The sequence below is a fragment of the Callionymus lyra genome, chromosome 8, assembly GCF_982586985.1.
Source record: "Callionymus lyra chromosome 8, fCalLyr1.hap1.1, whole genome shotgun sequence".
Taxonomy (NCBI): domain Eukaryota; kingdom Metazoa; phylum Chordata; class Actinopteri; order Syngnathiformes; family Callionymidae; genus Callionymus; species Callionymus lyra.
Genome location: NC_141825.1, coordinates 24,305,603 through 24,319,160, shown reverse-complemented (window position 1 = coordinate 24,319,160; position 13,558 = coordinate 24,305,603). Strand labels below are relative to the sequence as shown.

The window sequence follows — 13,558 nt, the reverse complement described above, 5'->3', positions numbered from 1 at the left end:
ACAGTTGGGCAGAAAAGTATTGAGTCAACCATCAATTGACTTACTTTGATGAAAATGACAGACTCCCTCATCTTTTTAAGTGGGAGAACTTGCACAACTGATGGCTGACTAGTTACTTTGACTTTATGTGTGTGTGTGTGTGTGTGTGTGTGTGTGCGTGTGTATGCGTGTGTGTGTGTGTGTGTGTGTGTGTGTGCGTGCGTGTCAGATGATCAGAGCGGATTATAGTGGATCATTTTAAGTTAAACACACACATTACTTAAAGTTGCATCACTTACAAGAAAGGTCCGCTTTTACAGACACACACACACACACACACACACACACACAGACACACACACACTCACACACACACACACACACAGACACACACACAAGACAGTTTTGTCTTGTTAACAACTCTTACGACAACAAAAAAACTCTCTGGAGAAGATCTTTGGAAAACACGTTTTATTTGAAACGTTGGATCATTTTTCAAAACCTTTCCTCCTGAAAACAAGTTCAACTTTCCAAAGAAATAAAGTTTATTTAAAAACAGATTTTCATTTCTCTACTTTTTTCAGGCGTTAAAAGGAAACAAAGATGCTACGAGCGAGAGCCGTCAGCTGCTTAGTCCCGCCCCCGACACCGCAGCCAATCACAGTGTCAGAAAGTCCCATGATGCCTCCCGCCCCCTGAAGTCAACGCAGTCACACCTTTGACCTTGAGTGCCAGAAGGGAGACCATCCATTTTTGAACCAACGGGATTGGGCTAAGTGAGTAAGTATTAAAGACAAGTCAGGGACGCATGCGTCAGAGACATGTTAGAGACACATCAAAGACACATGTTATAGACATAAAAGACATGTCACGAGCCTCAGAGATACATTAAAGACACATCAGAGACGGATCAGAAACATGTCAGAGACACATCAAAGAAGTTTCAGAGAAACGTCATGACACGTAAGGGGACACATCAAAGACATGTCTCGGACTCATCAGAGACATGTGCGAGACGCATCAAAAACAAAGTGAGACACATTCAAGACATGTCAGAAGACACATCAAAGATACATCATAGACATGTCAGAGACAAGTCAAAGACATGTGAGGGACAAGTCAGAGAGACATCAAAGACAAGTCAGAGAGACTTCAAAGTCATGTCGGAGACAAGTCAAAGATACATCAAAGACATGTTGGAGACAAGTCAAAGATACATCAAAGACAAGTCAAAGATACATCAAAGACATGTTGGAGACAAGTCAAAGATACATCAAAGACAAGTCAAAGATACATCAAAGACATGTCGAAGACAAGTCAAAGATACATCAAAGACATGTCGGAGACAAGTCAAAGATACATCAAAGACAAGTCAAAGATACATCAAAGACATGTCGAAGACAAGTCAAAGATACATCAAAGACATGTCGGAGACAAGTCAAAGATACATCAAAGACAAGTCAAAGATACATCAAAGACATGTCGGAGACAAGTCAAAGATACATCAAAGACAAGTTAAAGATACATCAAAGACAAGTCAGAGATACATCAAAGACATGTCGGAGACAAGTTAAAGATACATCAAAGACATGTCGGAGACAAGTCAAAGATACGTCGGAGACAAGTCAAAGATACATCAAAGACATGTCGGAGACAAGTCAAAAATACATCAAAGACAAGTCAGAGATACATCAAAGACATATCGGAGACAAGTCAAAGATACATCAAAGACAAGTCAAAGATACATCAAAGACATGTCAGAGCAAGTCAAAGATACATCAAAGAGAAGTCAAAGATACATCAAAGACAAGTCAAAGATACATCAAAGACATGTCGGAGACAAGTCAAAAATACATCAAAGACAAGTCAGAGATACATCAAAGACATATCGGAGACAAGTCAAAGATACATCAAAGACAAGTCAAAGATACATCAAAGACATGTCAGAGCAAGTCAAAGATACATCAAAGAGAAGTCAGAGACAAGTCAAAGATACATCAAAGACAAGTCAAAGATACATCAAAGACATGTCGGAGACAAGTCAAAAATACATCAAAGACAAGTCAAAGATACATCAAAGACAAGTCAGAGACAAGTCAAAGCTACATCAAAGACAAGTCAAAGATACATCAAAGACAAGTCAGAGACAAGTCAAAGATACATCAAAGACAAGTCAAAGATACATCTAAGACAATTCAAAGATACATCAAAGACACGTCAGAGACAAGTCAAAGATACATCAAAGACATGTCAGAGACAAGTCAAAGATACATCAAAGACAAGTCGGAGACAAGTCAAAGATACATCAAAGACAAGTCAAAGATACATCAAAGACATGTCAGAGACAAGTCAAAGATACATCAAAGACAAGTCAAAGATACATCAAAGACAAGTCAGAGACAAGTCAAAGATACATCAAAGACATGTCGGAGACAAGTCAAAGATACGTCGGAGACAAGTCAAAGATACATCAAAGACATGTCGGAGACAAGTCAAAGATACATCAAAGACATGTCGGAGACAAGTCAAAAATACATCAAAGACAAGTCAGAGATACATCAAAGACATATCGGAGACAAGTCAAAGATACATCAAAGACAAGTCAAAGATACATCAAAGACATGTCGGAGACAAGTCAAAGATACATCAAAGACAAGTCAAAGATACATCAAAGACATGTCGGAGACAAGTCAAAAATACATCAAAGACAAGTCAAAGATACATCAAAGACAAGTCAAAGATACATCAAGACATGTCAGAGCAAGTCAAAGATACATCAAAGAGAAGTCAGAGACAAGTCAAAGATACATCAAAGACAAGTCAAAGATACATCAAAGACATGTCGGAGACAAGTCAAAAATACATCAAAGACAAGTCAAAGATACATCAAAGACAAGTCAGAGACAAGTCAAAGCTACATCAAAGACAAGTCAAAGATACATCAAAGACAAGTCAGAGACAAGTCAAAGATACATCAAAGACAAGTCAAAGATACATCAAAGACAATTCAAAGATACATCAAAGACACGTCAGAGACAAGTCAAAGATACATCAAAGACAAGTCGGAGACAAGTCAAAGATACATCAAAGACAAGTCAAAGATACATCAAAGACATGTCAGAGACAAGTCAAAGATACATCAAAGACAAGTCAGAGACACAACTTTGGCTCTAGTTTCCCTAACCAGGTCTCAGGTAGACGAACCTCAACCAGATTAAAAAATATATTTTTGAAAACTGACGGTTCAAAAATGGACGCCTGCTTCTGGCGGTCCAGCGTCTTGACCGACGACGGCCAAACTTGATTGACGGGTAATTGATTGTTTTAGGAGGTCAGTGCATCTGAGGCGACAAAGAGGCGGAGGAAGAAGACACCGACGGGGCTGGACTCCATGTTGCAAACTCTCTTCAGTCTGAATATTAACCTTGAGTCTCTGAGAGGAAGAAGAAGTTTCAACTCGGACTCTGGACCGACTCGACTAATGGTTCAAAACTCATTTGTGTCTTTTCGCTTTTGGAAGAATCGAGCCGCGTTGTTTAAAAACATCCACCAACGAAGACTTTTGCAGTCAAAACGTGTTAAAACTTAATAATAAAAAAAAATGTTTGTGTCACAAACTCGTTTAGGTCAAACATTGATGAGTTAAATAACGTTTGAGTCAAAAATGTTTGAGTTAAAAAGTGACTCGAGAGAACTTCTTCTTCCTCTCGCGTCGTTTATCTTTCAGTCAGTTCCTCGTTTGTGTTTCTTTGTGCAAAATCGTTTTGTTTTTTTTAAATTCACAAACAAAGTGACAAGTCAATTGAGTCGCTGTTTGTCATCAGGACTTAATTTTCACATTCTGGTTTCTTCTGGTTTACACTGCAGCTGAGTTGATCCAGTTTCACCCCCGACCCTCCTCCAGACCCCCCTGGTGGCACGACTCTACTCTGCCTGAGCGTCGTAGTTGGCTCCTCCTGCCTTCTTCAGCTCCATGCGGATGTAGTCCTCCTCCACTTCCTTCGGGTCGCTGACCATGAACTCTTTAGCGAAGTTCTGTGGAGACAGGGGGCGGGGTCAGTGGGTCACAGGTTTGAATCCTGCCACTGCAGACGTGAGACTGACCTGGACGATCTCCTTCACCAGAGCTTTGTCGGTGCTGATCTTGGCTCGCTGCAGGCCGCCGATGTTCTCGCCTATCCAGGTGATGAGCGTGAATTTGGCCCGCTTGCTCATGGCGTCTCCTGTCGTGATCCGCACGAAGCCGAAGAGACGAGCGTCGTCTGTGGACGAGAGAGTCAGAGTCACTTATTTACTTATGTAAATACTTTAGCGTTAATAAACCAGAGTTACTAGATTTGTGTTACTACATTAGTATTACTACATCAGCGCTACTACACCAGAGTAACTACATTTGTGTTACTACATTAGTATTGCTACATCAGCGCTACTACACCAGAGTAACTTCATTTGTGTTACTACATTAGTATTGCTACATCAGCGCTACTACACCAGAGTAACTTCATTTGTGTTACTACATTAGTATTACTACATCAGCGCTACTACACCAGAGTAACTTCATTTGTGTTACTACATTAGTATTGCTACATCAGCGCTACTACACCAGAGTAACTTCATTTGTGTTACTACATCAGCGCTACTACACCAGAGTAACTACATTTGTGTTACTACATTAGTATTACTACATCAGTGCTACTACACCAGAGTAACTACATTTGTGTTACTACATCAGCGCTACTACACCAGAGCAACTAAATTTGTGTTACTACATTAGTATTACTACATCAGCGCTGCTACACCAGAGTAGCTTCATTTGTGTTACTACATTAGTATTACTACATCAGCGCTACTACACCAGAGTAACTACATTTGTGTTACTACATCAGCGCTACTACACCTGAGTTACTACATTTGTGTTACTACATCAGCGCTACTACACCTGAGTTACTACATTTGTGTTACTACATTAGTATTACTACATCAGCGCTACTACACCAGAGTAACTACATTAGCGGTACTAAACCAGAGTTACTAGATTTTTGTTTCCCATCAGAGTTACTACATTAGTATTACTACATCAGCGCTACTACACCAGAGTAACTACATTTGTGTTACTACATCAGCGCTACTACACCAGAGTTACTACATTTGTGTTACTACATTAGTATTACTACATCAGTGCTACTACACCAGAGTAACTACATTTGTGTTACTACATTAGTATTACTACATCAGCGCTACTACACCAGAGTAGCTTCATTTGTGTTACTACACCAGAGTAACTACATTTGTGTTACTACATTTGTGTTACTACATCAGCGCTACTACACCAGAGTAACTACATTTGTGTTACTACATCAGCGCTACTACACCAGAGTAACTACATTTGTGTTACTACATTAGTATTACTACATCAGCCCTACTACACCAGAGTAACTACATTTGTGTTACTACATTTTTATTACTACATCAGCGCTACTACACCAGAGTAACTACATTTGTGTTACTACATCAGCGCTACTACACCAGAGTAACTACATTTGTGTTACTACATTAGTATTACTACATCAGCGCTACTACACCAGAGCAACTAAATTTGTGTTACTACATTAGTATTACTACATCAGCGCTACTACACCAGAGCAACTAAATTTGTGTTACTACATTAGTATTACTACATCAGCGCTGCTACACCAGAGTAGCTTCATTTGTGTTACTACATTAGTATTACTACATCAGCGCTACTACACCTGAGTTACTACATTTGTGTTACTACATTAGTATTACTACATCAGCGCTACTACACCAGAGTAACTACATTTGTGTTACTACATCAGCGCTACTACACCTGAGTTACTACATTTGTGTTACTACATCAGCGCTACTACACCTGAGTTACTACATTTGTGTTACTACATTAGTATTACTACATCAGCGCTACTACACCAGAGTAACTACATTAGCGGTACTAAACCAGAGTTACTAGATTTTTGTTTCCCATCAGAGTAACTACATTAGTATTACTACATCAGCGCTACTACACCAGAGTAACTACATTTGTGTTACTACATCAGCGCTACTACACCAGAGTTACTACATTTGTGTTACTACATTAGTATTACTACATCAGTGCTACTACACCAGAGTAACTACATTTGTGTTACTACATTAGTATTACTACATCAGCGCTACTACACCAGAGTAGCTTCATTTGTGTTACTACACCAGAGTAACTACATTTGTGTTACTACATCAGCGCTACTACACCAGAGTAACTACATTTGTGTTACTACATCAGCGCTACTACACCAGAGTAACTACATTTGTGTTACTACATTAGTATTACTACATCAGCCCTACTACACCAGAGTAACTACATTTGTGTTACTACATTTTTATTACTACATCAGCGCTACTACACCAGAGTAACTACATTTGTGTTACTACATCAGCGCTACTACACCAGAGTAACTACATTTGTGTTACTACATCAGCGCTACTACACCAGAGCAACTAAATTTGTGTTACTACATTAGTATTACTACATCAGCGCTGCTACACCAGAGTAGCTTCATTTGTGTTACTACATTAGTATTACTACATCAGCGCTACTACACCTGAGTTACTACATTTGTGTTACTACATTAGTATTACTACATCAGCGCTACTACACCAGAGTAACTACATTTGTGTTACTACATCAGCGCTACTACACCTGAGTTACTACATTTGTGTTACTACATCAGCGCTACTACACCTGAGTTACTACATTTGTGTTACTACATTAGTATTACTACATCAGCGCTACTACACCAGAGTAACTACATTAGCGGTACTAAACCAGAGTTACTAGATTTTTGTTTCCCATCAGAGTTACTACATTAGTATTACTACATCAGCGCTACTACACCAGAGTAACTACATTTGTGTTACTACATCAGCGCTACTACACCAGAGTTACTACATTTGTGTTACTACATTAGTATTACTACATCAGCACTACTACACCACAGTTACTACATTTGTGTTACTACATTAGTATTACTACATCAGCGCTGCTACACCAGAGTAACTACATTTGTGTTACTACATCAACGCTACTACACCAGAGCAACTAAATTTGTGTTACTACATTAGTATTACTACATCAGCGCTGCTACACCAGAGTAGCTTCATTTGTGTTACTACATTAGTATTACTACATCAGCGCTACTACACCTGAGTTACTACATTTGTGTTACTACATTAGTATTACTACATCAGCGCTACTACACCAGAGTAACTACATTTGTGTTACTACATCAGCGCTACTACACCTGAGTTACTACATTTGTGTTACTACATCAGCGCTACTACACCTGAGTTACTACATTTGTGTTACTACATTAGTATTACTACATCAGCGCTACTACACCAGAGTAACTACATTAGCGGTACTAAACCAGAGTTACTAGATTTTTGTTTCCCATCAGAGTTACTACATTAGTATTACTACATCAGCGCTACTACACCAGAGTAACTACATTTGTGTTACTACATCAGCGCTACTACACCAGAGTTACTACATTTGTGTTACTACATTAGTATTACTACATCAGCACTACTACACCACAGTTACTACATTTGTGTTACTACATTAGTATTACTACATCAGCGCTACTACACCAGAGTAACTACATTTGTGTTACTACATCAGCGCTACTACACCAGAGTAACTACATTAGCGGAACTAAACCAGAGTTACTTGATTTTTGTTTCTCCATCAGAGTTACTACATTAGTATTACTACATCAGCGCTACTACATCAGAGTAACTACATTTGTGTTACTACATTAGTATTACTACATCAGCGCTACTACACCAGAGTAACTACATTTGTGTTACTACATCAGCGCTACTACACCAGAGTAACTACATTAGCGGTACTAAACCAGAGTTACTAGATTTTTGTTTCTCCATCAGAGTTACTACATTAGTATTACTACATCAGCGCTACTACATCAGAGTAACTACATTTGTGTTACTACATCAGCGCTACTACACCAGAGTAAGTACATTTGTGTTACTACATCAGCGCTACTACACCAGAGTAACTACATTTGTGTTACTACATTAGTATTACTACATCAGCGCTACTACACCAGAGTAACTACATTTGTGTTACTACATCAGCGCTACTACACCAGAGTAACTACATTTGTGTTACTACATCAGCGCTACTACACCAGAGTAACTACATTTGTGTTACTACATTAGTATTACTACATCAGCGCTACTACATCAGAGTAACTACATTTGTGTTACTACATTAGTATTACTACATCAGCGCTACTACACCAGAGTAAGTACATTTGTGTTACTACATCAGCGCTACTACACCAGAGTAAGTACATTTGTGTTACTACATCAGCGCTACTACACCAGAGTTACTACATTTGTGTTACTACATTAGTATTACTACATCAGCGCTACTACACCAGAGTAACTACATTTGTGTTACTACATCAGCGCTACTACACCAGAGTTACTAGATTTTTGTTTCTCCATCAGAGTTACTACATTAGTATTACTACATCAGCGCTACTACATCAGAGTAACTACATTTGTGTTACTACATTAGTATTACTACACCAGCGCTACTACACCAGAGTAACTACATTTGTGTTACTTCATTAGTGATAACACATTAGTGATTCTACATTAGTCAGTAAGTGAGTAATTTATATTTGCGAAGCGCTTTTCTAGACCAGGGTCACAAAGCTCTTAAACAATACTCAATAAAATATATACTTTAAAAGACATATAAGACAAATACAAGAGTCTCAGAGAATCAAGGAAAAGCCTGCACCAATGTAGTGATACTACATTAGTGATAACACATTAGTGATACTACATTAGTGTTACTACTTTCATAATCTTCTGGGACTCCTGTGTTGGTCTTATGTCTTGGCCTTTTAGCGTTTTTAAATTGGTATTGTAAATGTGTATTGTTTTTGATTGTTCAAGCGCTTTGTCACCCTGGTCTAGAAAGATCTTTACAAATAACTGTTACTTACTTACTTCATTTGTGTAAATACATTAGGGATAACACATCAGTGAAACTACATCTGTGATTAATACATTAGTGTTACTACACCACAGTTACTACATTAATATTACTACACCAGAGATTTAACATTTATGAAACTACTTCAGAGTTACCATATTCATGTTACTACATCAGAGTTACACCATTAGTGTTACTACACCAAAATTAAGCCATTAGTGTTTCTACACCAGGATTAAGCCAGTAGTGTTACTACACCAGAGTTACATGATTAGTGTTACTACATCAGAGTTACACCATTAGTGTTACTACACCAAAATTAAGCCATTAGTGTTTCTACACCAGGATTAAGCCATTAGTGTTACTACACCAGAGTTACATGATTAGTGTTACTACATCAGAGTTACACCATTAGTGTTACTACACCATCTACAAGTAGTAAGACATAGTAACTAATTGTTTAAATGTATTAATTGTGACCTCTACTAAGTGATGACAGGTCAATTGACAAAATAAGATTTGTTTTCTTTTTTAAGTGAACACAAACTCATGGACTGTGACGTCATCAATGCTCATCTTTGGGTTCTTGATGATGTCATAGGAAGCTGCCATCATGGTGAAACACACACAAACTTCTCGCTTCATTAAGGTCGTGCGCAGATGACTCAGCAGGACCCCCACTGCACTAAACTGCTGACGCAGCAGAAAGTAACTTCTGCAGGAAATTGAGCCGTGGTGGACTACAGATATATGCTGAAACATTATGACCACCGGAGTCTTTGAGTCAACATGAAGTCAGAATACCGGAGCGAATGCGTCAGCTGACTGAGGCAACATGTCGGCACATGAAGGAGCTCCCGAGACACACTTGAGGAGCAGACTTCAAGTTAAGCTCTTCCTGAGAGACGGACAGACCCAGGAGAGACCCAGGAGAGAGCGTCATGAGTGACAGGTCGACACGAGAGGAAGAGCAACATAAGAGAGAGAGCGTCATGAGTGACAGGTCGACACGAGAGGAAGAGCGACATAAGAGAGAGAGCGTCATGAGTGACAGGTCGACACGAGAGGAAGAGCGACATAAGAGAGAGAGCGTCATGAGTGACAGGTCGACACGAGAGGAAGAACAACATAATAGAGAGAATGTCGTGAGTGACAGGTCGACACGAGAGGAAGAGCGACATAAGAGAGAGAGCGTCATGAGTGACAGGTCGACACGAGAGGAAGAACAACATAAGAGAGAGAGCGTCATGAGTGACAGGTCGACACGAGAGGAAGAACAACATAAGAGAGAGAGCGTCATGAGTGACAGGTCGACACGAGAGGAAGAGCGACATAAGAGAGAGAGCGTCATGAGTGACAGGTCGACACGAGAGGAAGAACAACACAAGAGAGAGAGCGTCATGAGTGACAGGTCGACACGAGAGGAAGAGCGACATAATAGAGAGAGCGTCATGAGTGACAGGTCGACACGAGAGGAAGAGCGACATAAGAGAGAGAGCGTCGTGAGTGACAGGTCGACATGAGAGGAAGAGCGACATAAGAGAGAGAGCGTCGTGAGTGACAGGTCGACACGAGAGGAAGAGCGACATAAGAGAGAGAGCGTCATGAGTGACAGGTCGACACGAGAGGAAGAACAACATAATAGAGAGAGAGCGTCGTGAGTGACAGGTCGACATGAGAGGAAGAGCGACATAAGAGAGAGAGCGTCATGAGTGACAGGTCGACACGAGAGGAAGAACAACATAAGAGAGAGAGCGTCATGAGTGACAGGTCGACACGAGAGGGAGAGCGACATAAGAGAGAGAGCGTCATGAGTGACAGGTCGACACGAGAGGAAGAGCAACATAAGAGAGAGAGCGTCATGAGTGACAGGTCGACACGAGAGGAAGAGCGACATAAGAGAGAGAGCGTCATGAGTGACAGGTCGACACGAGAGGAAGAGCGACATAAGAGAGAGAGCGTCATGAGTGACAGGTCGACACGAGAGGGAGAGCGACATAAGAGAGAGAGAGCGTCATGAGTGACAGGTCGACACGAGAGGAAGAACAACATAATAGAGAAAGAGCGTCATGAGTGACAGGTCGACACGAGAGGAAGAACAACATAAGAGAGAGAGCGTCATGAGTGACAGGTCGACACGAGAGGAAGAACAACATAAGAGAGAGAGCGTCATGAGTGACAGGTCGACACGAGAGGAAGAACGACATAAGAGAGAGAGCGTCATGAGTGACAGGTCGACACGAGAGGAAGAGCGACATAAGAGAGAGAGCGTCATGAGTGACAGGTCGACACGAGAGGAAGAACGACATAAGAGAGAGAGCGTCATGAGTGACAGGTCGACACGAGAGGAAGAGCGACATAAGAGAGAGAGCGTCATGAGTGACAGGTCGACACGAGAGGAAGAACAACATAAGAGAGAGAGCGTCATGAGTGACAGGTCGACATGAGAGGAAGAGCAACATAAGAGAGAGAGCGTCATGAGTGACAGGTCGACACGAGAGGAAGAACAACATAATAGAGAGAGCGTCATGAGTGACAGGTCGACACGAGAGGAAGAGCGACATAAGAGAGAGAGCGTCATGAGTGACAGGTCGACACGAGAGGAAGAACAACATAAGAGAGAGAGCGTCATGAGAGAGAGAGAAAGACCTGAAAAACAACATGAGAGAGGAAGAGAGAAACGAGAGAGAGCGACATTAGAGAGCAGCTTCAGAGTAAGAGAGACCCATGTAAGAGAGAGTGACATCAGAGTAAGAGAAGGAGAGACAGAACGAAATAGTGTCAGGAGAGAGAGGGAGGTCCAGGACAGAGGAGCTGCTGGTCCATCATGTGGGACTCCACACTCCACACTCTGACTCCCGTGACCTTCTCCCTCTCAGACGAACCTACAGCCACTAAAACATGCATGTGTGAATGTTTTGTCATGTGATCCACACGAACCCGGTGACGCAACCGTCCGGCTCCACTTGGCCAACGGGTGACAGAGTCTTAAGAGATTAGTCCTTTCCAAGTCAAGCCGTTTGACACTCGGCTCTTTTCACCGAGGCCACGAGCGAGCCGAGACGGTCCCCAGAGTAGACCCGGCTCCACGATATACTCCAAGGAGAGAGCCTCTCACCTGTGCACATCTTCTTGAAGTCCCCGTAGTCGGTCCCCTGTCCCGCCGGCACAATCTTGGAGCCCTCGTACTTGAACACAGCCCTGGAAGGGGAAAGAATTCACGGAGCATTATTAATCCATGCATGACCCACTCGCACAAGCTGTTGATTCACAACCAAGTCTTTGTGTTTCGCTCCACTGAGAGGCCGCTGAATGCCTGAGACGCCCATGCAAGGTGGCAGCAGTGTGGAAGTGCCACTGTTGCTCCCAGAATACAGGACAAAGGAAATTACTTCTGGCCGGCTGGGCGACGACCACAGAGGCATGGGGGGGACGTGTCCCTGAACGCAGCACGGTCGCTCCCATCACGCACACACACATTATAATCACGGCTTAACGCCAAAGGTATGATTCATGTGCGCAGATAGACCACACAGAACTTCTTTGAAATAACCGCCCATATTATTTGAAACTGTTTAAAAATGAAGTTGTCGACGATGGATGGTAAATATTGAGAAAACAACATGAACACGGGACCAAGACGAACAATTCGGGGTCATTCTTGTCTTTTCCACTTTGAGATTCAAACGCGTTTGAAGGATAATCGTTTTTTTCCGTCTTTGATCAGAGGGACGATGTCGATGGCGACGCGGCGAGAGATCGCCTGTGCAGAACGTTCATAAAATGGGTTAATTTCGTCAAAAAACGGGGTCTCCGTGGATGAACGTGCACCCGAATTGTTCGCAGAAGGGGGGTCATCAGGATGACGTGTTGGGGTAGAAATGTAGAACACCCGGGTGACGACGGGGGGTCGTGAAGTGAGAAGTGCGTCGTTTTGTCAAGCGAGTCTGGCGGCGGATGCTCACCAGTTGGTGTCGGTGTTGTCGTCGCGGACCTGGTTGTAGGCGTCCCTGCAGGCGTCCTTGTCGATCTGAGTTGCCATCTTCATCGGTCGAGGAGTCCAAAAAAAAAAGAGCGAGAAGTCGATGTCAGATGTCGAACCGAGCCGGCACCGAGGAGGGTTCCGTCCAGAATCACCAGCTGCGAGCAGGAAGTGACAAGCGGCTCACAATCCCAGCAGACGAGCTCATTTCCTGGATGCGAGACTCGGGGCGTTGCTGATGCTGTTCACTCAGGTCCAGTTGAGACACAAAAGTCCCGCAGACGCGATTCTGCTCATCAACGACAGGGGGGGGAGTCAAGCTGCGAGAGATGCGCTGCTGCTTCCGGGTTTGACTGTCAGAATAAAGTGCGTGGACCCATAAGTAGATTCTGATCCACAGACCTCAGAGCCCGAGCTGGGGTGTAAGTCTGGATCAGATCACTGATGGAAGGTCTGACCATGAATAGATCTGAAAGTAAGAACCAGAATTTTAAAGTTGATCCTAAAAGAAACTGGAAGCCAGTGAAGAGTTTTAAGGATTGTGGAAATGT

At 42.1% G+C, this 13,558-nt stretch overlaps 1 protein-coding gene across 1 annotated transcript; it reads right to left on the bottom strand.

Annotated features, from left to right (window-relative positions):
- Positions 1-435: 435 nt before the first annotated feature.
- Positions 436-13,305, bottom strand: cotl1 (coactosin-like F-actin binding protein 1). Its single transcript, XM_087797846.1, has 4 exons — positions 12,991-13,305; positions 12,144-12,226; positions 4,084-4,241; positions 436-4,014 (listed from the first exon to the last, which is right to left on the bottom strand). Exons 1-4 carry the CDS (start codon positions 13,071-13,073, stop codon positions 3,904-3,906), a joined length of 435 nt encoding a protein of 144 aa, XP_087653972.1. The 5' UTR covers positions 13,074-13,305; the 3' UTR covers positions 436-3,903.
- Between the last annotated feature and the right edge of the window lie 253 nt (positions 13,306-13,558).